Source organism: Passer domesticus, chromosome 4 (assembly GCF_036417665.1).
Source record: "Passer domesticus isolate bPasDom1 chromosome 4, bPasDom1.hap1, whole genome shotgun sequence".
Taxonomy (NCBI): Eukaryota; Metazoa; Chordata; class Aves; order Passeriformes; family Passeridae; genus Passer; species Passer domesticus.
In genome coordinates this window covers 81,116,469-81,142,952 of record NC_087477.1, presented here as the reverse complement: position 1 = coordinate 81,142,952, position 26,484 = coordinate 81,116,469, and the positions used below count along the sequence as shown (strand labels likewise).

Below are 26,484 nucleotides of genomic sequence, written 5' to 3'. Positions count from 1 at the left end.
GTAAAACTGGTGTCCCCCTGTTCTTCAGCTTCTCCTGACACAGCAGGAGAGTGTTGTGGCAGTAACAGCTGTCTCTGTGATGGGTGGATATTGTGGGGTGCATTCTGGGTAGGTGGGACCTTCTACCTATCTGCAACCTTCCAAACAAGGGGATGCTGATGTGCCAGCTACAGCACGTGCTTGTTCAGACTGCAGGGGATTTGCAGAGCAGTGGCTGTACTGGATTTGCTCCTGTGTTGCCCAAGGAACATGCCTGAGCTGTTCTTTCTGTCACTGCAGTGGAACTCCTTTCAGCTGTGTAATACTGGAGCCTCAGGCACACGAACAATTGCAATTCTGATCCTGCTGGATGCAGGGACAGGAGAAGCTCTGTAGCCCAGACTACATTCTCAGCCCATTTCTCTGGGCATCATTTGAGGATGATGACTGCCTCCAGAGGGAGTTTGTGATGGTAGAGAGAATCCTCTAGTCCTTCATTTTATCCCCACACTGTAAATCAAGATGCTGCCCCACTCACCAAGGTGTGTTCCTGATAGCAGCCTCCATCCCAGCCCCTTGGAGCTGGCAGATCCTGCCACATTCTCACGGTACCCTTCAGCCAGAGGAACACAATTATTTTCATTTCTTTTCCCTCAGATGAGGAGGATTTGAAAAACACATAATGATGCATTTTATCAGCGAGTTTTAAATGGTGTGATTCATCCCCTGTGCTCTTGGCGTGACGTTCCTTGGTTTATTTTTTTGGATATCCATGCAGCTCTGTCAGTGCCAAGCACTGTAAGGAAGTGCCCCGTGGCAGACAACCTGCTCTGCCCATATGTTCCCTTTAAAAAAAAAAAAAATACAGCTCATAATAGGAAGTCTTTATACTACATGCCAAGACGCTTGGGGCTTGTTAAATATATTCTACTTGTCAACAACTACCCAATTTAAAAAGTAGCCTTGGTGTGAATCAGCTTTGAACAAGTTCATTTGACTCAAGGGATATTTGCAGGCATTAAAACAAGTTGGATCACAGTGGTAAAAATGTGCAGTGGTTTCCTGATCAAAAGCACCAACCAGTACCCTTTTTTTTGTTTGTTTTTTTTTTTTTTTTTTTTTTTTTTTGTTTTGTTTGGTTTTGTTTTGTATTAATCTCCTTCAGACCTTCAAAAGTGCAGAGATTTTCCCGGCTGGTGATTTTGGAAAGTGAAGGAGGTTTATTGGGGCGAGTGTTTCTGGGGACCACTCAGTGTGTTGCTGGAAAATCAAATGGCAGAGGACGTGCCTGGTGACTCCAAAGTAGCAGGAAATCTTATTCTGGACCTTGTTCCACCATTTTTGTTGATTGAGAGTTAATTATAAAATGTCAAATGTCATGGTTAAGGGTCTTTTTCAGCCTGAATGGTTCTCTTGAGTGCTGTGGTTTATTCTCTTGCTCCCTTCTGCGTTTTTCCTTGATGATGATGTTGTGGAAAGAGGCAAAGGGGATGGCTGTCCTGGATCATACTTGCAAAAAAATACCATTTCTCAGAGCAATTTTTTTTGTTGTTGTTGAAGAACTCAAACATTTCTGCTTCATTTTCTGAGCCAGCAGGACCACAGAGTGGTGCTGTGGTGGCAGCCTGTATTCTGCATAAGGTGTGATGGCCTCAGCTTTAATATCCACCAGCTTTGGGCTTCTTCTCTTTCATAACTTTTGCAGTAGTTTGTTATTTGTTCTGTGTGCACTGAAGAAGCACAGCTTCTTCCCAGCTTGGGAAGAGGAGACAATTTAGTATGGCCTCTTCCCTGTCTCTCCTGAGATGAGGGGAGGGGAAATTCCTGCAAGTGAGAGAGTAAATGAAATTAAGGCTTGGTAAGGTCAACTTCTCAGAGTAAAGGAGACCTGAGTTTGGACAGGCAAAGGTTAATGCTGTATTTTCCTGTCTCTTTTGGGGTGAGTCCAGAGGAAGAAGAGCACAGAGCCAGCCTGAAAGTCCCTGTTGTCTTCAAAAAACCAATGCTGAGGAGGTTTGGGAGCGAGCTGCGGGTTTGGTGTGTGGGAAAGACGGGAAGCATTTTGGCACACTGCTGTCCAAGAGTACACGTGGTGTGTCATTAATGCCTTTCCTTCCTTGATGTCTGAGCCAGCCTGAACTCCCTGTGTGTCAGTCACTGGGGTGGGTCAGTAATTTGTAAATGGAGCTGGTGTTGCTGATGTAAGATCAGCATTTTCAGTGCCTTGAGCCATGCTTGATGGCTTGGGCTTTTACAGGGATAAATTGTAGTGGATGGTAGCATTTATCTTCAGTTCCAACTTGTTTTTCTCTCACAGCCACCCCTATAAAATCCAGCAGCTCTCTGGAAATCAAACCATTTCAGATTCTGTGGAAATACAAGGCAGGACACAAGTTGTTTGTTGGCACAGGAGTGCTGGCTTGTTTTTGGGAGTCTGTGTTCCTTGTACCACCATGGTGAGAAAGATGAGCCTGGTCATCTTTCCATCATGAGGGCTGGTGGGCAGAGATGAGGCACACAGTGGGATGAATGGTGTGGGATGCAGTAGAGAGGGTGCTGCAGAGATGATGGAGATGTTCCACTCACAACCTCCTTGAGACCTGGCAGGGTTGCTCACTCAGGCTCATGTGTCCCCATGCAGCATCTGCAAGGCTCTTTGCTCTGCTCAGGCAGGAAGAGGTGATGGGGGGATGGAGCCTCACTGATAGGAAAAGCAGGGATTTTGCATGTCTCCTTTGTTTCAGGTATTGGAAAACACTGTGTTCAAGGAGATCATGGTGGTGATGGTCCTGCTTGGAGCAGCAGGTTGGAGCAGAGCCTTTCTGACCCACACTCAGTTGCTGTGAGCTGTCAGGACAGGTCCCTGCTCACATCTGGCAGCTGCCTGCAAAAGAGGGGAGCAGAACTGGGCTGGGGATTCATTCCAACTGCTTCATCCACCTGGCAAAGCTGCTCACACTAAAATCCTGGCTTGGATAAAGCCTGAGCATGAAGCTGACAAGGAAGTGTCACTCTGCAGGTGGTGTCAGCCCAGCAGCTGGAGGTGAGCTGCCAGCATGTGCAGGTGTAACACGAGTTAACCTTGATCCCAGTGATGCTCTACTGTCAGTGACACAGGTTTATGAGCTGGGGAAGGGCTCTGGCATGTACAGAGGAGGCTGTGGACCATCACCCTGCTCCTGCAGCTCTGCAGGTAGCTAAATAAACGAGGTGTGTCTGCTCCTGTGGAGCTGCAGACACAGCTGGCCCAGGCTGATGTTTGCACAACACCTGTACAAAGGCAGCTTGGAACAGCAGGCTGGTGCCACCCCCTGTGTCTGACTGATGTGGAGGACTTGGGATCAATTAATAACACTCCTGAAAGGGTGTAAGTGGTGATATTGAAAAGGGTTGTGAGTTTGGTGTACAGCCTACTGGGTTAAAAAGGAGGGAGAAGGGAAAAAGAGACATCTTCCAGTTTGACATGTTTGCAGCATGGAGAGCTTGGAAAGAGCATCTTGAAATAACAGGCAGTAAAGATTAATGTGCTTGTGTTTGAGAAGGCTGACGAAAGGGGGAAGGAGGGAGAAGTTACAAAATGCTTGTTCTGCTGTGCCAGGAGCTGTGGAGAACCACAGCTCCCAGCGTCGGGAGGCACTGACAGGCAGTGCTGGAGCCAGCCCAGAAATCCCTTCCACTTCACTTCTGTATCTGCTCAGAGATATGATGTGTCCTGACCTGTGCTCAGGGAACAGCCTGAGTCTGAAACCTGCAAATGTGTTAAAGGAGATAAAATTGCTCCAACCAGAATAATCCTTCCAAGCACTTCTCCCTCAGCTTAGGGAAAAAGGTGCATTAGAGATGATGAGTGGAAATTTTGTTATTGCAGTTACTTAGGTGAGGGTTATGCTCTACAACCATGCTCAGTGCAAGGAGTGCTGGGCTGTGTAATGAGTTAATGGCCTAACAACTGCAGTGTCTTTACATCTGCTGAATAAGTCACCTTTCTCTTTCTGTGTGGTGGAGCTTTTGCCTTGGGTTCAGCTAACAGTGCTTTCAGATAAACACTTCTCCTTATGCAGCTGATGAAATAATAGAGGTTATTACATCTATTGAAAAGAGGCTTTTGAAACTCTGAATCAAAAAGTTTCCTGGTATTATTATTTTTCTTTCTGTTTTCATCATGGTAGATTTCTGAGGTGCAAAGGCCACAAAATTTTGTTTTGCAATTCAAACCTGGCCATCTCCAGTGAATTGGCAGGATAATTCCCAGCTCCACAGCCTGGTATTCTACTGAGACTGGAGTGTAAATGTTTATGACAGATTGGATCCTGAGTTGAAAGCTTCAACCAGTATCCTCTCTGTCTTTAGAGGAAAGTATTTCAACAGCTGATTAGTGTCATTGTTAAAATTAGATATTTTATTTTTGTTGTGATTTTTTTCCTAGCTTCTGCTCTTGGTTTCTCAATCTCACTTTGTGTCTGCTTGGATTGAATTAATTTGGTGTCAGATTTTCTCTGTAAACACTTTCAGCTGTGATGACAAACCTGTATTATAAACACATGTGTGTGCAGTACCCCTTCATGTGTTGATAGTATTTTGAATAGCTGCACTTAAAATAATGAAGAAATAGTAGTGTGTTTATTTCTTGTGCTTCCATTTAGTCTTTCAGCTGACTCTTGTTGCTTTTATCCAAGTTCCTTTCAAACACATGCATTATCATTGCTTAGCTTTCTGATTAGGGATGATGCTTAATTCTCATCAAATAAAAACCTCCATGGAATAAAGTGATTCTGGTAAATTTTTCTGCTGGTCTGTGCAGTCAGCAGGGAATTTCTTTGTGTTGATGATGCATTTCTCACCCTCCAGACTGGCTGTTGCACTTGTTAGTCTGAAGGCTGTTGATTCAACACAATTTAAGAGCACTCAGAAAGGTTAAGTGACCTTTCTAAACTGTCTGTAAGCTCCCTTCCAGCTCAGCCATCCTGAGACAGGAATGCCAGGGGTCAGCAGGGTGGATCTTTCCTCGTCCCCATGCCCTCAAAGGCTGTGGGCAGCAAATGCCAGCTGAACACCTGAAATAGTGACAGGGCTGAGATGGGTCCCTCTGGGATGACCATGAATTTGTTCTGGGAGTGCCAGCAGTCCCAGCTCATGGGTAAATGGCAACCTGCTGTGTGATACAGAGTCTGAAGGAAGGTCACTTTTTAAAGATTAACCAGTCCTGGTGGAAAACCCCAAACAAAGCCCCAAATCCCGACCAACCTTCAGCCAAGCCTTCAAGCACACAAACCTCATTTTCAGAGCATTGCCTTGCCCAAGTCTTTGTGTCACCAGGGCTCCAACAATACTGCCACAGGAGAAGTTGGGTGAGCTAAGAATAGCAGATTTCCTTGAGAAATGCTTTTGTTTATTTTGGTTTTCTATTTTTAAATAGTTGGAGCCTCAGCGACCTTTTTCTGAGGGGTCCTAGAAGAATTCCCTGGTCACAGAGTATTGTTGTAGTAAGGAGGGCAGTTGTGAACTGCCTTAATTCTCTGGCTTCTTTCTTGTAACCTGCAAGGTTTTACTGGCAAAATAATGGAAAAAAAAAAAGAAAGAAGTTGTCATCCTGCTGAACTTGTAGCGAGTACAAATGCCAGGAATGGAAACCCAAGATTCTGGCTTGGTAGAATGATGCCCATCTTAGAAGATATATTTTTGCAAAGATTTGTCTGCTGGAAAACAGCAGTTATGTTCAGGATTTTTTTTTTGGGAGGGGTTGGTCTTAGGGATTTTTTTGGAGGTGTTCATTTGTTTTTTGAATTAAGGAAATGGGCAGGAGTGAGAGGGGATGAATGGAAGGTAATTTCTCCTAAGAAGTCAGGGAGATAATGGTGATAGAGACTGAGAGAAGGGGGCAAGTCTGGAAGTAGAAGTGATTAAAATATCCTGAGTAGGGCACTTAAAAGCACAAGAGCTAAGAGGATTGAAGCTGTGTCTTTTAGACAAAAGGAGAACGTGTATTTGGATATTTTCTTCTTGTGGGTAACCAGTGCCTCTTGGCTGTGTCACAGGAACTCTGTAAGCAAGACAAAGCAGGGAATTTTACTTTTGAGTGAAGCTGTGATTTAGTGCTACCCTTGCTCTTAGACGGACACCAAGTAAAATTACAGTCTGAGAGAGATCCACAGTACAACAGCCAACACACTTCTTACCCTGTGATTAAAAGAGAAAAGAAAAAAAAAAACAACAAAAAAAGAGAAACAAGCCTTTTTGGCAATCAAGAAGAAGTAAAAAGCCAAACTGTCTTTGTGTCAGAGGACCTGGTAATATCCACTGGCTCGAGAGCCCTGACTGGTGGCTTGGCAAGTGCTGAAGGGAGAGCACTGCACACAGTGGGTGACAGAAAAAGAGGACACAGTCTGAAGTGGCACAAAGGGAAATACAAGTTGGATATCAGGAATTTTTTTTTATGGAAAGAGTGAGAAAGTACTGGAACTTTCTGCCTGGGGAGGTGGTGTTAAACACTCCCTGGGTGTGTTTAACAAAGCCTGGATGTGGCACTGGGTGCCAGGGTTTAGTTGAGGTGTTGGGGCTGGGTTGGACTCAATGATCTTGAAGGTCTCTTCCAACCTGGTCATTCTGGGAATTCTGTTTTATGTGCTTGTCTCATGAGCGTGCCAAAGGGAATAACTGATACAGAAATAAAGTGTAGTGGGGGCTTTCTATATTTTTACCACCTGTTCATTGCACTGTGGAATGTGGATCCTGGTTGGAAAGCTCAAGCTTTTGCTAAATTTTAATTGCCTTTCCCTGCTGATCATATGGTACAGGTTGTTGGCTAATTAAGGGTGGTTTCCAAATCAGGGTTCTGTACACACAAAATACCCTGCTATTTTCTCATCTGTCTGGACAGGTCACCTAATCCAGTATTAAAATGCTGAAACAGGGAGGAAAACATTTTCTTGGAGCTTTCATGTGAACAATTCACAGAAGCTTGCTAAAGCCAGGATGAGAAAAGCTGTGCTTAACTGAGCTAAACCCCTTCAATTTCTACTGACTGTAGATGGCAGAAAAGATGTTCCTTTACTGTGGCAATGAAAATGCATGGATCAAAGTGTTATCAGGAGAACAAGGAGGGGGGGGAGGGCTGTAGAATGTCTGTGTGAGGGAATTCTCCCCTTCTGTTCTGCCCTAGTGAGACCCCACCTGCAGTGCTGGGACCCCCAACAACAGAAAGACCTGGAGTGAGTCCAGAGGAGGCCACAGAGATGCTCCAAGGGCTGGAGCCCCTCTGCTGTGGAGCCAGGCTGGGGGAGCTGGGAATGTTCCCCTGGAGAAGTGAAGGCTCCAGGGAGAGCTCGGAGCCCCTTCCAGGGCCTAAGGGGGGCTTACAAAAAAGACAGAGAGCGACTTTTTACACAGGCAGACAGTGATAGGACAAGGAGGGAGCAGTTTTAAACTAGAGAGGGCTTTAGATTGGACATTAGGATGAAATTCTTCCCTGAGAGGGTGGGGAGGCCCTGGCACAGGGTGCCCAGAGCAGCTGTGGCTGCCCCTGGATCCCTGGAAGTGCCCAAGGCCAGGTTGGGCAGACTTGGAGCAACCTGAAGTAGTAGAAGCTTCCCTGTCCATGGTAGAGGTGGGAATGGGATGAGCTGGAAGGTCCCATCCATCAGAATTCTGTGATCTGCCTTCTGTTGGGCTGTGGCCGTTGGAAGCTGCTGCAGTGGCAGTTGCAGCTGATGCAGGGCCAGCTGGGACAAGCTGCAGTGGCAGAATCAGAGTTTGCACACACTGTGCAAATCCCTCTTGCAGGTGAGTCCACAGAAGGGTGGATTGAGCTGAAGCTGTTTCAGTTGAAACCAAACATTTTCAAAAGAGTTGTCAGAGCTCCAGTGGGACCACTCTCCTCTTCATACCACTGAAATCCCTGCCGACTGCAGTGTGGTGTCAGCTCCCTTACAAAGAGTGGATATTGCTTGGTCAACATACATAAATTCTCTAAAATCCTGGAGAAAAAGGGACTCTCCAAATGAAACTGCTTCATTAGTTCCTGTGATCATATACTGCAGTAGGCCAGCAGTGTTTTAAGTCGACCCTTCTGGTGATGGAAGAGAGGAGTAGGAATCTTTGTCAGTGGCCAAATGTTGGGAGAATTGAGGAAGAACTCAGAATGGATATCCAGCAGCTTGGCAACAGGTAGAGGCAGCACACTGTGAGCTTCTTGGATGTCTCTTTTTGGGGAGGGAGGAGAGGGAGGCAAGGAATTGTGTTTGTGCTTTATCCAAATTACTGGGCATCAGCTGATTCCAGGGCTGATAAATCCTGGGCTGTGTGTTTATCCTTTGCAAGTTGGGACTCATGTCAGCTCAGGTCTGGAGGGGTAGGAATCTCTGCACCCTGTTCTTTGTGCTCCTGAGGGTGGGTGTGAACCATCCAGAACCAGGTAAGTGCACGCTGGCTTTTGTGAATAAAGACATCCTGCACTGCTCATCCCTGCTCAGGGTTGAACCTTAACCATGGACTCAGGTCCGACCTACTAAAATGATGTGATGGGACCTGAGAAATAAGGGTAGATAGCAGTAAAAAGGTGTCTGCTAGGAGTTTGCCAAGGAAAACAAAGTCCTGCTTGGAGGAGCAGTTGAATATATTGGTAGGTGGAGATTTGGGTAGATTTGGACTAGTCAGGACTGGTGTGGGTTTGAACCTCTCATCTAAGCCTGAGGCTGAGCCTGATGTGGCAGGACAGTGTTGGCTCCAGGGGCTGCATTTTGTGAAATGTGGGAGTAGCCCTTGTTGACTTAACATCATTTGAAACATTTCCCTGTCTGTCTCTTTTCTGTAATGGCTGGCTTGAGATCCAATGTCCTTGCTTTGAGCTAAATCCTCCTTACCTCCTCCTCTACTTAGAGGATCTGAAATTCAGGCTTTGTGGTTGCCACAGTGGCAAAGTGGAGCTTCATTGCTGGGTTGTGGAGCTTGTCAGCACTGGGGACGTGGTTCTCTTTCTTTTAAAAGTCTTCACCACAAAATTACCACTTTTGGAGGTTATATAAAAACATGGGCGTTTGAAAGTCCTTTGACTCGTTTGGAAATAGTCTACATGGCATGAAAGGGTGGAGATTTCTGGAGTTCTTGGTGCTCCAGGCTAAAAAGTTGTTTTGCATCCCAGCTTGACCTCAGTTATCCTTTCTGTGCATCCCATGTTGAAGGCTGGGTCTAACTCACCGAGTTTCTTTTTCCACCGGACTTCTTCATTTTTGATCCTTCTAACTCCAGAGGATAAGCTGTATCCGAGCTCCCTGAACACACCTGTGTGCTTCCTCCTACAGGTTCCTTAGAAAGAGAGCTTGGACGGCATGCAAAGTTGTGAAATATCTGCAGACAGCACGGATGATCCTCTTAGTAGTGGCCTACGGAGAAAGCGACAGCCTCGAATAGTCGTGATCGGTGCTGGGCTCGCGGGCCTGTCGGCAGCCAAGGCGCTCCTGGAAAGCGGATTCACGGATGTAACAGTCCTCGAGGCGACCGACCGCATCGGGGGCCGCGTGCAGAGCGTCCAACTCGGTGAGACTCAGCCCCCTCGGGCTTCAGCTGTCTGGGTTTTTGCTTAGTTCTTCTGATTTTTGGGCTGCTTTGGTGTGCGGGTTTGGGTTTTGTGTAAGGGGATGGTGAGCTCTCTTCACAGAGTAGGGAGACACGACAACGCCTTCTCTAGCTGGGGACCCAAGGACAGCCAGATCCAGATCTCAGGCCCAACTATGTGGACTGAAGAAAAATAAGGATAGGACTTCATGGGCTGGGGCTGTAATTGGACAATTAGCTCCAATATGCTAATGGTCCAAAACTTATAAAAATGTGAGATCTTGTGACCAAGCCCTCTTCTTGCTTCCATCTTGGCACCATCCGGGCCGAGCCAACACCATGGCTCTGGTACTGCCAGGGTGTGGCCTTTGAAGGCCCTTCAATAAATATCCTTTTATTCCCCTTAACTCTGTCTAGCCTCTGTTCCAGCTGTTTAAGGCATCAGCTTCTGGTGACCATGAAGGGACAGTGAGGCATCTGGAAATGGCATCAGTGCCTGCAGAGGGCTGCTGGTGGGGTTGTGTGGCCACGAGGTCAAATGAACCTTGTAAATGGAGTTATGTGTGTTATCAAAATGGTTTGAGGTGTGGCAGTGTCAGGAGAGTAAATATTTAAGTCCTTGGGTTCCTCTCAGGGTGGGTGGGTGGTTCTGTGCTGTCTGGTGCCTCACCTGTGACCCAGGGCTGCTCCAAACCTGTGTTTCCATAAAATAAAGGATTTGGGTGATTGTTTTCTGTCGCACAGGAAGAGCTCTGTGTAGCAGGTCTGTGATTGAGTGACTGTATGCAGACGGTTTCCACCCAGGTTTTCCAGCTTGACTCTTTCCCAGGAGCAGCCAGTAAATCTCCAGGCTGTTGATGGGTTGTTTCTGAGGGCTTAAAGCCCTTGGAAAGGGGAAACCCCGAGCTGTTCTGCTTCACAAACAAACCCATTCATTTTCCTACAACTAATTTGCTGTGTGGGGCGCTACCCAGTGGGAATCAGACTGCTGGAAAAACATCTTCAATGTATCCCTTTATCCTGATTTTCAGCTTTCCTACCTCTGCAGCCTCCTTTCTTGATGTGTAATAAAGGTGCAGACTCTGAATATTTGAATGCCATGTCAATTTAAAAACCTCTCAGGCAAAACTCCTGGAACAAACATTGTCCTTTGTAGCACAGGAGCCACTGGAGCTTTTCTTGGTATCCAGAGGAACATTGCCTGTCTCTTCTCTGCTGGAGGCATAAAGCTCTCTGCTTTTCCTGAATTGCTTTCCTGCTTTCAATTAACTAATTCTGTTTCTGACCCCACTCTGGATATTACCTTTGCCCTCTTGCTGCCCTGCTTTCTTTTTATTTCTTAGGTGCTTACATCACTGTGTTTTACCTGATAAACTCACCACAGTAAATAAACAGCAGCCTCCTGTGAACTTGCAGAAGGCAAACCAGTGGAAAGGCAGTCAGAAAAATCTAATCTCTAGAGTTTTGAGTAGGGCACTTTACATTCTGCTGAGACTTGGCATAGAGGTTAGGATGGGAAGTGTGTCCTTTGTACACAATCCGCTGCATTAAAAATATCCTGGATGATGCCTGTGAGAGGAGGGAAGTGTGAAAGAGCTGAAATCTTCGGGGAGCCACAGATCATTCTCCCAGTGCACCTGTGAAATAGTTCTGGTGTTTTTAGTACTGAGGCTGATTCTCTTATCTTTGCCCACCTTCACCAGTAACTCACATATTTGACTTTGCTGGGGAGCCATCTCCGTCTCATTAACACCTCTTAATTAATGGTTGAGGAGAGCAGGTGTTTCAGTCAGTAGGCAATTTCAGAATTTGTAGATGTAACTGTTAGTTGCAGAGCAGAGGCTGGCATGCAAAGTCTTAGTCTTTTAAGAATTTTTTAAAACTCCAAACTGTCTTTTCTTATCTTTCTCTTATCTTCTTATCTGCCAGCTCTCAAGGTTGCCCTGTGTGGGTGTGGGCTGCAGTTCTCTGCCAAGGTGGATCCATCTTCTGACTCTGGCCTCTCCCCTGTCTGCACACTTGACTAAAGATCTGATTTAAATTTTAGCAGAACTACTAATTAGGAAGAAATTATTCCCTGTGAGGGTGGTGAGGCCCTGGCACAGGGTGCCCAGAGAAGCTGTGGCTGCCCCTGGATCCCTGGAAGTGCCCAAGGCCAGGTTGGGCAGACTTGGAGCAACCTGAGGTAGTGGAAGGTGTCCCTGCCCATGGCAGGGGGTGGGAACAAGATGATCTTTAAGGTCCCTTCCAAACCCCAAACCATTCTGGCATTGTGACACCTTCTCAGGGTTATATCTGAATCCTTCCCCCCTCACTGAGCCATGTCTTGCAGGGGACAGTATTTTCCCTCAAGTGCACAGACTGTTGCTTCTCAGGGGAATAATTTGGGTATTCAGAGGTTTGATTCTAGCACAGGTGAGGCAGAGGGTTTGTGTCTTTGTGTACTGTGTGTTTCCTGCACATGACCTATAACTTCTGTATCCACTGCAGCTATCTGACAACAGGATACCCAAGAAATGGCCAGGGCTGCAAAGGGAAATGTGAAGTTGCCATCCCTGTCCAGGAGGATTGATGTACAATCTGTGTGTTTCTCTGCCAATTTTTTTTTTTGTTTTTTTTGTTGTTGTTGTTGTTGTTGTATGGCATGATTCATTCAAAATACATTAATTTTGAACCGAAAATCCTTTAAGGCCCTGAAAGTAAATCAGCTGTCTCTGTTTAAAAGAATTTTATTTAATTTTACACTTTTAAATAGCTAATAATTTAACTTACATGTGGTAAGACCTGGCTTATCTAGTAGTGATGATAGTGAGCATGAATATTACAGGCAAGAATGAGCTTTTAATTTGTTGGTATTTGATTATGTTCCACACAGCTCAACAGGAGAACTTGGAACACATCATCACTGTCACCAAGCACTAAGGCGGCAGCAGGAGCTGCTGGCAAATTGTTTTCTTTGCAAAATCAGGTGTCTCAGCAGGATTGCTGTGCAGCAGAGACCAAGCTCCTGCCCTAGAGCAGGAGGCAGCATTCCTGCTGCTGCTTGGCACGGCCTGAGTTGCAGGAGGATTGCATGAACCAGGGGACTGCCACTTGCAATATTGATCAGCTCTGTGCCTTTGGGTGCCAGTGTTCAGTCATTTCCACGTGGCTGGGTGCTCTGGGCTGTGCTGGAGTTGGTGGCACCTGAAGTGTTCAGGTCTGTGTGTTGGTGCTGCTCTCTGCAGCAGTGCTGTGGTGTACAAACCTCCTGCTGTAGTGCAGGTTTTTGAAGAGCACTCAGCACAGCTCTCACTGATAAAGGGGCTGCTTGGAAAATGAGATCAGTGGAGCTTCCCTCAGAGGCAGGGGCGCAGCCAGGGAGCAGCATTCCTTGGAGCTTTCACTCTTTAAACCTGACTGCAGCACAGCTCAGTGCTGCAGTGCCTCTGTCTGAGCATACATTTACATGTTAAACAGCAAATGATAGCTGGGAACTGCACCATCCTTTCTTCATCAAGCAGGATCCTATTAATTATCCTGCTTAATCAGGCATTCCCACGCTGCTGCAGGGGTGCTGGGAGATGCCCAGCACTTTCAGACTTTAAACTTGCTTTGGCCTTCTGAGAATCTGTCAAAATATGGGGGGATACGTGACCCATGCTTATTTTTAGCACCTCCTTTCAGCTGCTGAGCTGTGCTCTCAGCCCGTTCTGGCAGTGCTGGATTTGGGGGGAACAAAGCCCTGGTGCAAATCCTGATAGTTGTAAGGGATGGGGAGAGTGGAGCTGATCAAACTCTTTGTGTTTTTCAAGCAGAGAGTACAGGTGATGAAAACAAAATGCTTTTGGTGTTTTAGCCTGACAGTGCCTCTTTCTAAGAACCTGCTATATAAACCTCCAAAGGCATAAGTAATAAAATACAGCCTACTTACTCATTTGGGGAATGGAAATGCATGTTTTATTGCAGTTAATCTGAGGTGTATTTGTAAATAACAACCGTTTTTAGTCACAGGACAACGTGCAGTATTCAGGCCAGTGTTGCAATCCATATTTCCTCCATCTCCCTGCTGGCAACAACCCTGGTGAGAGCTGGGAACTGAGAAGGGCTGAATTTCTCCTTAAGTATCAGAGGTGTTGCACTGTGAGGGATCTTTATTACAACATCCCATCCTTCTGGCAATACCCAAACCTGTATCCCAAAGGACCAGTTCCAAGAATGCTGGCATTGTGTCTAAGAGAGAAAAACTCCCTTAAGGGATGTTCAAACATGTGCTGTCCTTGGGCAATTCTGCTGTTGCACATTTTATTCAGGGCTGAGCGTGAGAAGCTTCCAGGAAAACAGGCTTCCATAACCAGCTTGCTTGGCTTCCTCTCCTGCAGGGCATGCCACTTTTGAGCTGGGAGCTACGTGGATTCATGGTTCACATGGAAACCCAGTCTATCATCTAGCAGAAGACAATGGTTTGCTGGAAGAGACCACTGACAGCGAGAGGAGCGTTGGGCGGATCAGCCTTTACTCCAAGAATGGGGTGGCTTATCACCTCACCAACAGCGGGCAGAGGATCCCGAAAGATGTGGTTGAAGAATTCAGTGATTTATACAACGAGGTTGGTGTCCAGCTGCTTTGTCAAGTGGTAGATTTGCCTGGGACGCTGAGGCCTCTTGGCGGTTAGAAAATTCCAGGACAAAGGTAGAAAAACAGCGATGTCTTTAATTTATTTGGGAAAAAAAAAATCAATGCTGAGTTTTCTCTCACCTGCTTCACTGCACCCCATTTGTCTTTGATGTGGGATTAACTCTCTGTGGTGAGGAAGAGCAATCTTTCCATTTTTGTCATCCATTTAATCACTTCCAGCGACTATTTCTGGGGAAGATCCAATAATTTGCTGGGGACATCCTGTAATTAATCCAGTACTTAATTAAAAGAATAGTGTAAGGATCAAATTGCTAAACAAAGTAGAAGGCAAAACCTTAGCAACAACCAGCTAAATATTGTATCCCTGTGACTTTTTATTGGTTATAAATACTATGAAATGCTGTGTGGTGTGCCAAAGTCAGTGCAGTTTTGTAGGAATTGAAAGTTTTTTTTGCATCAGAAGGAAAGGAATATATTTTCTGGGAGATTGAGACCAGCATGGACTTCAGTTGAAGGTTATTTAAACTCTTTTGCTTGCCAAAGTTAATTATAATTATTCCCCACATTTTTTTAATGCTGTTTATGAAGTACATTTAGAGGGGTCAGTGCAGACTGTCTGGCCCTCCAGGTAATGTGATCTCTCAGTGGGTTGTAGAAAATGGAACAAAACATGAATATTTTCATCAGGCTGTAACAGTGCCTAAAACCTTCAGATTTTCATCTGACAGCAAACTTCAGTATTTGACTCTTGGCTGAACACTCACTAGATTCAGGTTACTCTTGCATACTTTGTTTAAAAATATGTCTGGGAGCATTAGAAAAGTCACTGCAGCCTGTAAAGAATTATCAAGAATTGGGTGGGGAGCAGAAAAAGGGATATTTTTTTTATTTTGGAAAGATTTTTGGCACTGCCCTGTGTTTCTGAACTGGAATCAGTGATGGGATGGCACAAAATCATTTCAGTTTCAGAGAGGAGTAGTAGGAATTTCAAAGAAATCTCATTTTGGGAAGGATTTGTCAACCTGTGGACAATGTCTTGGACAAATGCAGGTGGATATATTTCATCTGAACAATTTTTCATATTACTGGATTAAAAAAAAAATGAATGAGACTTTTTCCAGGCAGGCAAAAAAAAGGTGAGATGTGTGTGGAGGAAGATTAACAGCAACTGGGGCTAGAAAGAGTAAATGAAAATACTGCAGTGAGCAGCATTATTTATGTAAATGGAACGGTGCCAAACTGTGTGCAGGGCTTGGTGATCATCCTGTCTGGAAGATGATAGGAAATTCTCCAGCAAAGGGAGGGCAGACTCCAGAATGAGAAGGGAGTACAGAGATGAGAGCCACTTAGCTTTGAGATAAACCCAGTAAGATAAAGGTCATAACGAGGTACCAGTGTTTTAGAAATTATTAATTTGGTAAATCTACCCTTTCTTTTAAAGGGGAGAGAAAGGGGCAGCCAGTGACATGAGAGAACAGCACATTAAAAGTTAATCTTCTTTACACAACACCTAATTAGCTTATCATTGCCACAGGATATCTTTATCGCTAGGAGACAGAAAAGGCTTTCACATTTATGGCTTGTAAAAATGTCTGCAGCCACTCGTGGTGATAAAAAATACTTAAGGGACAGCTGGAGCCAAGCAGGGGACATCAGCCAGCCCCTTAATTGCTCTTGCTGGGAGGGGCTTTCTCTGCCTTCCTCCAAAGCCTGCTGGAATTTCTTGCAGGAGCAGCTCATGGTTTTGTTGAGCTGCTTGTCCCAGCCTCTTCGGGGTGCCAGGCTGGAGGATCTGTACTGATTTAAGGCATTTGGCTGTGGTTTATTCCCTGCTCTGCCTAGGAAATGTGGGAATTCAGGCAAGCTGTGTGATCTCATAAAAATACCCAGTTAAAATTGTTGTAGGAAAAACAAGTGCCCTGGAGGGAGGGCAGCCAGGAGCAGGTGTGTGGCTTTGGGGACAATTTCCTCTGGCATGAAGTGCAGAGGGTGTTCCACACATGCTGCGTGTGGCGGGGGTGTTTCTGGTTTGTGTTTTGGGGTGTCCCCTGCTTCCCCAGCATTGCTGTGAGAGTGGTGAGAACCTGGCACAGGGTGCCCAGAGAAGCTGTGGCTGCCCCTGGATCCCTGGAAGTGTCCAAGGCCAGGTTGGACAGGGCTTGGATCAGTTTGGATGAATGGAAGATGTCCCTGTCCATGGCAGGGCAGTTGGAACAATACAATCCTCAATGTACCTTCCAACCCAAACCATTCTTTGATTCTGTGAGGGGTTTTTTGCTTGTTCGTGAGAGGTTATTAATTTTTTTTTTTTTGGGTCAAAGTTCTGTTGCTTTAACCGGTGGTGAAATGAATGCTGGGGAGGAGCAGCAAGAATTTTCAGTTCTGCATCTCTGTTTTCTTTTTGGGAGGCAGGTTTTATGATTGGTTTTGTTAAAGCATAAAAAGTCATCTAACAGATCACTAAATCCTGAGGTCAGGGTTTTCCCTTGTCTCACAGGAGCTCTCAGGCCTTTCTCAAATTTTTATTAGCAATCCCACCATCATGTCATCTCACCTCTTCAGAGGAGGCTGAGATAGCAAAGGTGGCACACCCTGTCCTGAGCTGAAAAGAAAGACCCCCCCACAAAACAGCCAGCAACCCATGATGGATGCAAAGCCTAATCAGGGATGTAGGACTGGCATGAGCAGTGGAAAATGTATCCCTGAATGAGCAGGGCTAAATTTGTCACCCTTCCAAAGGCCTGCCCTCTGTGCACAGCCGGCTCGCTCCCCACGCACTCACACCCTGCCTGGCTTTGCCTGCAGCTGCTGGGGCTCCAGCCTGTGCCTTCAGCTCTTCTCCTCCAGCTGGGTCTCTGCAGCCCCAGTTATCTTGTCATCTGGACACCAAATTCTAGGGAATTCAAAGTGCAGGGGGTCTCCCTTGAGTTTCACTGGGGCATGTGGAGTCTCTGAAACTGCATTTTAGCAAGGCGAGGTCTCTCTGTGCTGAATTTTCCTGGAGTGAAAGGCAAAGCACCTCTGTACCTCCAGAGCTTTGCCTCACTAATTCATCTGGAAAGTCCTTAGGCTTTTTCCAGGCACTTATCCAATCGTTTTTGGCTGGCTTCTTCTACCTCAATACAAGTTTTGCTGCATTTTTGTTTGCAGTAGCCTGAATTTTTAATAGCTGTAGGGATGTCTCACAGGAGCCTTTATTTGGTTACAAGGAAGTGGAGCAGTCAGACTGCTTGAAGACTGCTCAGCTCTTCATTTCTCCAGCAGAAAGTTCCTTGGGAGAGCCTGTTGCCCTGCAGTGAGGTCAGTCAGGATTTGTCATGAGATTGAGGTGACCTGAATTCTCTTAGTGGAAGGAGAGCAATGCCTTCAAGGAAGGTCTCCAGTCCACCTGGATTCCCAGCCACGCATTGCCAAGGGAAGCACCATGAGACAGGGCAGGATTTTTAGGATTGTCCTCCTTAGACCATGTGCTGTGTGGGGCTGGCACTGCTCAGGGTCATTGTCACTCCATTTGGTCAATCTCCAAAAGGAAAGAGGCACCAGCACAGGGTGGTTCCCCAGGGTGTGATGCCCAGATTATGTATTTGTCATCTTCCCACCTTCCTCTCCATTCCTTCTAGGATAATTGGGGGAATCCTGGGGCTGGGAGAGGATTTTGGCTCTTCTTGCTTATACTACATCTTCATGATTCTCAGGAAAATGACCAGAGTGGGATCTCTGAGGGTAATGTCTGCACCTTTGGGGTCTCTGTGTGTGTATAACTCCTCAGAAAATGGGAACAGGGACAGTTTATCTCAGAGTTGTTCCTCTGTCCCTGCTGAGTCCTCATTTCCCTTTCCAGAGAGGTGTTTAAAGCCGATTCCCAGGTATTAGTGAGAAGTGGGAAGTGGTGAGCTGGACAGGTTAAATGCAGCTGAAAAATCACAATCCATCACCAGCCTGATTTAGGAGAAGTGCCTGCTTTTACTTCAGCTTTTCAGCAAGGATGTGGTCCCTAAAGAGCTGCTTCCCAAGAACCCTCCCTTTAACAATCAGCTAATTAATGGCCTTGTTATCTGTCAGCTTTCTCCTGTGTGCTGCAACAGCTTCTGGGGGAGGGATGCAGCCAAAGAATGACAGCATTTTTCATCTTCCACACCCCCACCCCGTGCTGGGCTTCCTGCCATCCCCAATTAAGCTCCAGTGCCTTGCCTTGCAGTTATCATGGAAAGCAGGACCAAAGGGCCACCGAGAGTCACCGTTCCCTCCCCGCCTCTATTGCACTGACAGATGTCTGGCCTGGGAACAGCACAGCCCTATCTCCATCAGGGCTTTTTACTGGACAGGGATTAAGTCACGGCAGTTTTTAAGCCAAGTGAGCAAAAGACAATGCTGGGCATCGTCACCGGAGCTGACAGGAAGGAGTGTGGATGGGGATGTGCTTTCCTGACCTCCTTCATTGCGGAGAAACTTCTTTATTTAGCTTTGTTCTTCCTAAGAAACTGCTTTTTCCTGTGGTGGAGGAGCACGTAGGTAGTAAATAAACTTGTGGAGGAGGAAGCTTGTAGGTAACAGAAGGGACATCCCTGCTGGAGTCCACGTTCCCTGCACAGACCCTGGTTGTGGGATGCCCCAAAGCTGGTCAGAAAGGAGACAGAAGATGGAAGCTGAAGTGAAACTGTTTTAGGACTGTGGACATCCAATTAACTAGTTTTAATTTCTTACCTTTAACCCCTTCTGTCTTGCAGACCCAGGGAGCTGGGGTTGTTCAGCATGGAGAAGAGAGGGCCCAGGGAGACCTTCCAGCATCTTCCAGTGCCTGAAGGGGCTCCAGGAGAGCTGGAGAGGGACTTTGGGTGAAGGATGGAGTGACAGGACATGGGGGAATGACTTCCCATTGACAGAGGGCAGGGATGGATGGGATACTGGGAAGGAATTGTTCCCTGTGAGGGCAGTGAGACCCTGGAATGGATTTCCCAGAGAAGCTGTGTGGCTGTCTCTGGATCCCTGGAAATGTCCAAGGCCAGGTTGGACGGGGCTTGGAGCAACCTGGGATTATGGAAGGGGTGACCCTGTCCGTGGCAGGGGATGGCACTGGATGGGCTTTAAGGTCCCTTCCAACCCAAACCATTCTGTGATTCTGTGAATTCCCTGAAGGATTGTATATAAGCAATGAGGGAAGGAAGAATGCCTAGAATGAATGGTTACTTGAGATCTCTGTTTTTTTACTTCTATTTTTTCAGTCAGGATTCCAGTGCCGCTTACTCTGTCCCAGCTCAGGGGAACTTTAGAGTGAGACATGTTTAGGTCATCCTGCTGGGATGTGAGATTGCCAGTGGTAAGAGATGGGAGTTGATGCAGTCTGTCCTTTGGTTTTGTTCCCTGCTTGTGTCAGGTGTGTGATAATAGAAAAGCAAAGGTTGTCTGGATTGTGTGTGGTGTAGCCTTCCTTGCTGGACATGGAGCTCTGGTTTGAATGCAGGGAGATTTTGAAACTAGAAAATCAGCAGAATCTTTCAGGTCATCCTTGTTGTTACCTTTCCCCAGGATCGTTGAGGGAAAGCCCATTTCTACTCTATCAGGATCCCTGCTGCTGAAATATTGAAATGATTGGAGGAGTGTGGGTTTTCAGATATTACAGCTGCCTGTTCCCAGTGACCCCAGGGGTGGTCCCATAGGCATGACAATGCTTTCTCCATCTGAAGAGGGAAAGCCTGGATAATTCCAACTCCAGACAGCACAATTTTGCTCCTGCTTCATTGGAAATCTACCTCAAATGAGGTGTCCTAGTGAAGCTTTTCCATAGCTTCTTACACAGGATGTATTTGCTGCTCATGTTCATTAAAACATACATTTTAAGCATCTTTTTCACTTATTTATTCTGACCATATATCTCTCAGTGTAGGATCTGCTGTTGTTTCTCCTTTTCCTTCTTGCCTACCACAGCTTTGCCTCCTCTTCTTCCTCAGATGGTTCAGCACCCCCAAGAATCAGAATATCCTGAGTTAGGAGGATCGTCAAGTTCAGCTCCTGGGCCTGCACAGGAAAACCCCCAAAGTCACACCTTGTGTCTGAGGGTGTTGTCCAAATGCTTCTTGAACTTGAAAAGCAAGGAAATAACAGGAGAAATATGAAATCCTGATGTGATTAAACCTACCTGCTGTCTGATCAATGGGATGGCACCTCCAGGAAAGACTTTCCTTGATGGTTGCAGCACAGAGAACTTGTGCCTTCCTGCTCTGCTCCCTGTGGGGCAGTGAAGAATATAATGGTTAAGAAAAACATAGTCAGGCTCATTTCTCCTGTGGGCCAAGTGGTGGCTGGGTTTTAGCAGGGCTTTGCTTGTCCTGTGAGTTTGTTATCTGCTTACAGAGCTCAATCAGATTATGAAAGCCGAGCTGATTGTGCTGACGCAAGGTCTGTGCAGCCTGGACCTGCTGCAAGTGCTTGTGGCCTCAGAAATTCAGGGACTGGGAACCAAGGGATGCTGGAACTGCCAAAGTTTCCTTTGCTGGAAGCCTTTGTTTCATATAGGACGTTGAGCCCCACCTTTCTTGTCTGGGAATCTCCTTGGAATGGCCATGTCCCAGGCAGTGTCTGCAATTCTCTTCTGTCTTTACCAGTCCCACTCATTTTCCTTGTGATTGTTTCTTCTCTGTTTTTATCATTTATTTCTCCCCCCCTTTTTTTTCTCCATTCTTTCACTTACTTTCTTCAATTTCCTCCTCATCCCTTACTTTTCAACTGACTGTCCTCCATTGGCTCACAGACCTCCTCTCTCACTCCTGCCACTGCAACGTGTTTATTCTCTCCCCTTTCCTCTTCTTCTCTCTATTTTGCCACCTCAATTTCACTTTATTCCTGAAACCCAAGATAAAATCAAGCCCTTGGGGAAAATTTGAGTGGGAAGAACATAAATCAGAGTGGATTAGCCCTATCAGCAGGGAATTGGAAGCTCCAGGAGCTTTTTGAAGGCAAGGCTGCCACAGTTTTTTACCAGCTTTGCACCAGATATTTACTGTAGACTTCAGCTTCTTGACATATCCAAATCATCTGTCTCCAAAAAATGATCATAAGGTGTAATCAAACCATCTTTGACAGGAAAAACTCCCCAAGCAGGGATATCCCCTGTGCTTGTAAGAGTATTGTGCACCCTGTGGCATGGTGTGAATGAGAAGGGGACACATTCTGGACAAACAAATCATTAATGGGATGTGCTGCATTTCTGAGAGGCATCATTTGAAAGCTTTCCTGTGTTAAAAGATTCCTTTTGAGTTGTTTTTTTCTGTAGAAAGGAAGAGGCATGATGCAATTGCAGGCTCTTCTGGCAATATTGTAGATAGAAATACAAGTTTTTCCAGACAGCCACAAGCAGAGGGCTGAGGTGGATGGTGTTTCCTTGCCTTTACGTAGCTTGTATGGAAAACTGGGGTTAAAAGCCACCAGGAATATCTTCAGAGAAGAATGATTTGTCACAAGGGATTTTTACTGTGGCTCCTGGTGAGGGGCTCTAGAGATGTCACTGTTTTCCATGGATTTCTACCTGTCCTGTGCTCAAGTAAAATTGTGTGCCTACAGAATTCCCCTGCTGTTTGTCACCCTGATTTCATGGGATGTTGGAATCCAAAATGCAGGGAATTCTCAGAACCTTGGGCCTGTAAGCCAAAGCTGAGAATTAAAAACAGGATTTGATCTGAGACCTTGGAAAATGCTTCCAAACTTAAGTACTAGAAGCGAGAATGTGGGTTTATAGTTTAAAGCAGAAACATGTTAAGTTAAAAAGAGGAAAGTTTAGAGTTTTAGAATTTAGGATGTAGAAAAAATAAAAGTAGTTACAAAGGTAAACAAGAAGTTTAGAATACAGTACTGTAGGTTTATATATCATAACATAATTAACTAAGAAAGCTTACACTGCTGCGTAAGTCCATAAAACTAAGTATTTAAGGATTAAGTAAAAAACATAAATATCTTTATTAACAGTGTTTTATTAAACAATAAATCCTTAAAAGGTCTTATGACTTTCTAAACCATGCAGTAAAGGTGTGAGCTAAGCTCACCCTTCCTGTTGATGTAGAAGATAGGAAAAATGAATGACAACATCTAAACACTCAAAAATCCCATCTCTAACTCATTCAAAATTCCTTAAAAAATCCCCATAAACGGGACAACAGAAAAACAACTGTGAAACTCAATTCACCCACTCTGATGGATTCCTTCTAAATAATGGAGAGGGTGGAAGGGCTGGTGTCAGCCTGGGATTGCACCTGGAACATGGAGGTGGGAGAAGAGCCGGTGCTTTTTGTCAGATGTGAGGAAGGACGTGGCTTCTGCTGGGAGGAGGAGGTGAATGTGCTGGATTGGGACAGGTGAAGAAACATCTGGCTGGATGATCCCATCCTTGTGTCCTGTCTCTGGCAGGTCTATAACCTGACTCAGGAGTTCTTCCAACGAGGTAAACCAGTCAATGCTGAGAGCCAGAACAGCGTGGGCGTTTTCACGCGGGACGTCGTGCGCAAACGCGTCAAGGCCGACCCGGATGACACGGAGGCCGTCAAGAGGCTGAAACTGGCCATGATCCAGCAGTACCTGAAGGTAGGTGTGCACAGCATCGGGGTGTTTTGTTTTGGTTTAAACTAGGAGCAAATAAATCTTCAACCTCAGGCACTTGTCTGAGCTCTGCCCAGCCCTGGAAATTGCTTTCTGTGCTCTCTTGCAGTTTGTGTTTCTGTTGACAGCTTTCCCTCCTGGTGCACATCCAAAGTCACTGGGCTGCAAGGAATAATACCTTTGCTATTTTTTTTTTCTTACCTTAAAACCCCAGCTGTCTTAATAGAAGAGGCTTTCCTAGGCCTTGTTAAATTTTCTGGTGTGATTTAGGGTTTTTTTGCCACCTGAAGCTACTCTGTTGTCAGGTTCTTTTAGTAGTGTCTTATCTTGTGACTTATACCTGCACCCCCTGATCCTGCCTGAGTCTTTTTTACCTCTCAGAGACCAGAAGAAATGTAACTTTGATGCTGGTAATTTGCTGAAGAAATCCCCAGAAAGCATTTTGAAGGTAAAGCAATAAAATCCAAGACAGACTATATAAAACCAGCTTTCCACACAGCTTCCATAGTTTTTTTTATCTCCTTGGTGCTTTGGCTAAATGAGTTCTCCGTGGGATGAGGACCTAATGCTGCATCAAGCACTCCACGAGTATAGTGTATCAGTCATTTTTCTTTCAATTAGGATGACTTAAAAGCTTCTGAAATGAGGCAGGGGAGGCAAGCAGCACTTTGTCATGAGTTCAGTGTTTTCAGGTGGGAAGCTAAACCAAAGAGGAATAAAGACCTAAGGTGTCTCACAGGAGATTTGACATAAAGCTGAGGTTTGAACCGTGGTGTCCTGAGCCTGATACCTCAGCATCCAAAACTTGTTCTCACAGGGTATCTCCACAGCTGCCACGTAAAGCTCAGTTATTTATTGTGTTACCCATACAGCAACACCCATGCAGACAGGGTTAAGTCATTGGATACAGCTCTGGGTTTCCTGTGGTTTATCCTGTGCTTGCTCCAGGCTGCTACAGTCAGAGCTGTTTCTGCAAGCCTTGCAAATCCCTTCTCATGCAAATACCTGAGAACAACAAAGCTTCTCATACTTAAAACTATCAGATGACAGAGTGGGGATTAATCTGTCTTGTGTTAGAGTCTTCCTAGTTGCTTGTTTTTCCCCCTGGCATTTTGCCTTGATGGTTGAAAGAATCAAACAGCCACCAGTGTTTAACTTCATAATGAGAAGTGTCCTGTTGGAGCATCCAGGCAGGATGAGGATCCTGCTGTGTGCCACGGGTTTTGTGTTGTCACCCTGGGGGAGGTCTGGGCAGTGCTTGGGTAGGGTGAAACTACAGCACAGTCCAAAGATGGGTCTTCACTCAGTCCCCACTGGAGTCATCAGGCAGTGACCAGGACAGGGAAGGTCCTGGTCAGGGACCCTGTTGGTCACTGCAGGCACAGGAGCAGCCTGGGAGCTGCTGGTACAGCCCTGACTTGTTCACTTTGTCCCAGCACAGAGACTCCTGTCCTGCACCACGGTGCTCCACAGGCAGACAGTCTAGGCTTGTCAGGCTTCCAAGCACAGTTATGAAAGTGTGGAAAGGTCTGGAAAATAGGTAAAAGGGTGAGGTAAGGAATTGTAATAGTCCTTAAAATGCTTAGAGAATTACAGTGTGCAAGCGATTGTGACTCCGGTGATGTGAAGATTTTAAGATCACTGTGTCCCGTGCATCAGGATTATCATTAGAAGCTTATCACAAGACAGGCCAAACATCCTGCCTTTGTTCCAGGGATTGTTGGGAGCTGCAGCTATGCTTAATACTCCTACAAACATTAACCAACAGGTTGATGGATCTAAAGCTTTGGTAATCACATCAAACACACGTGGCTCACATCTTGGCATTTCCCTTTTCCGTCTCCTTCAGTTCCTCCTGTGCTGGGTCCTCTCACCTCTGGCAGATTGTTAGCTGGCTGATTGCTGACTGTTTGACAGCAGGCTGAAAGCTGCAGACAGCACAAAGAGCTGCCAGAAGTTTTTTGTGGCTCCTCGTGGGAACATTATTAATGTTGGAATGAGCATCTGATTAACGCAGCTCCAGGTTCTGCTGTAGGAGCACCAGGCAGCAGGTCCCTGGCCACTGCAGAGGGTTTTAAAGGATAGAAACCAGAACTTTCACTCAGAATTGTGCAAAAGCAAAGACATAATGGAATGATAGATTCACAGAATGGTTTGGGTTGGAGGGGACCTTAAAGACCATCCAGTTCCATCCCCTGCCATGGGCAGGGCACCTTCCACCATCTCAGGTTGCTCCAAGTCCCATCCAACCTGCCTTGAAAACACTTCCAGGGCTCTGGTTGCCACAGCTTCTCTGGGCACCCTGTGCCAGGGCCTTACCACCCTCACAAGGAAGAATTTATTCCTCACATCTAATTTAATTTGACCGTCAGTTTAAAGCCATAATTCTTTCTCCTGTCACTCCTTGGCCTTGTCCAAAGTCCCTCTCCAGCTCTTTTGTAGCACCTTTAGGTACTGAAAGGTGTCAGGAGGTCTTGCCAGAGCTTTTTCTTCTCCAGGCTGAACAGCCTCTGCTCTCAATTTGTCTTCAGATCAGAGGGGCTCTGTTGTACAGGGCTCCAGCCCTCTGGTCTCTGAACTCTGGAAGATGCAACTCCAACTCTTTACCATGACAAAATGGTTTCTCTGGTTGCAAGAAAGGCTAAGGATTGATTTTTGTCAGATCCTGTGGCCAAGCACTTCTTTACTAGCAAAGCTAATCTGGTTTCAGAGTGGAATTCATCACTCTCATCTCCTGCAGCTCCTCTGTGCCCTTGCAGAGCTGTGCTGTGGCTAAAGGAGTTGCTCTGTGGCAATGTTGCTTTTGTGTTGCTTTTCCTTAGGTAGAGAGTTGTGAGAGCAGCTCCCACAGCATGGATGAAGTCTCGCTGAGTGAATTTGGGGAATGGACCGAAATCCCCGGGGCTCATCACGTCATTCCTTGTGGTTTCATTAAAATCGTGGAGATTCTGGCCCGCTCCATTCCCAAGTCTGTCATTCAGCTCCGCAAGCCGGTCAAGTGCATCCACTGGAACCAGTCGGTCAGCAAGGAGATTGAGAGGGTGGCTGACCACAACAGTGACCTCCCCGAGGAGAACAAGGGCTCCAATGTCTTCGTAGAGTGCGAGGACTGTGAGTTCATCCCAGCTGACCACGTCATTGTGACTGTGTCCCTGGGAGTCTTGAAGAAGCGCCACGAGAGCCTGTTCCATCCCCGCCTGCCTGAGGAGAAGGTGATGGCCATTGAGAAACTGGGAATCAATACCACTGACAAGATCTTCCTGGAGTTTGAAGAGCCTTTCTGGAGCTCTGAGTGCAACAGCATCCAGTTTGTCTGGGAAGACGAGGCGGAGAGCGAGAGCTTGACTTATCCTGAGGAGCTGTGGTACAAGAAGATCTGCAGCTTTGATGTGCTGTACCCACCTGAGAGGTACGGCCACGTCCTCAGTGGCTGGATCTGTGGAGAAGAGGCTTTGATTATGGAGAAGTGTGATGATGAAACTGTGGCAGAAACCTGCACCGAAATGCTACGTAAATTTACAGGTCAGCCTTGCTCTGGTGGGAGAGGGAGCGTGGGGCTGGGGAATCAAATAACCACGAGGAAGGAAATGCTTTAAAGTCATTTTTAGCTCTTTGGCATTTTGTGTCCCTTTGAATGTGCGTGTGCTTCCAGCATAGCTCCTGCTTGGGTGTGCCTGAGAGCTATTTATACAGAGGGGCTGATAAACCAGCTCAGGAAGTGATGGGCAGAAGTGCTGGAGGATTCCACATCCT

The 26,484-nt window shown here is 46.2% G+C and overlaps 1 protein-coding gene across 2 annotated transcripts in view; it reads left to right on the top strand.

The window, feature by feature from the left end:
- The window catches only part of SMOX (spermine oxidase), a 51,174-nt gene that overhangs the window by 16,910 nt on the left and 7,780 nt on the right, over positions 1-26,484 (top strand). The window contains exons 1-5 of one of the 2 annotated variants that reach the window (XM_064419042.1): positions 7,624-7,758; positions 9,276-9,510; positions 13,890-14,116; positions 22,543-22,720; positions 25,558-26,253. In XM_064419042.1, the coding sequence (XP_064275112.1) occupies positions 9,303-9,510; positions 13,890-14,116; positions 22,543-22,720; positions 25,558-26,253 (1,309 nt within the window). In that variant the 5' untranslated portion in view covers positions 7,624-7,758; positions 9,276-9,302. Of the gene's footprint in view, positions 1-7,623; positions 7,759-9,275; positions 9,511-13,889; positions 14,117-22,542; positions 22,721-25,557; positions 26,254-26,484 lie in introns of those variants that run through there. The other variant, XM_064419041.1, reaches the window with a different exon arrangement.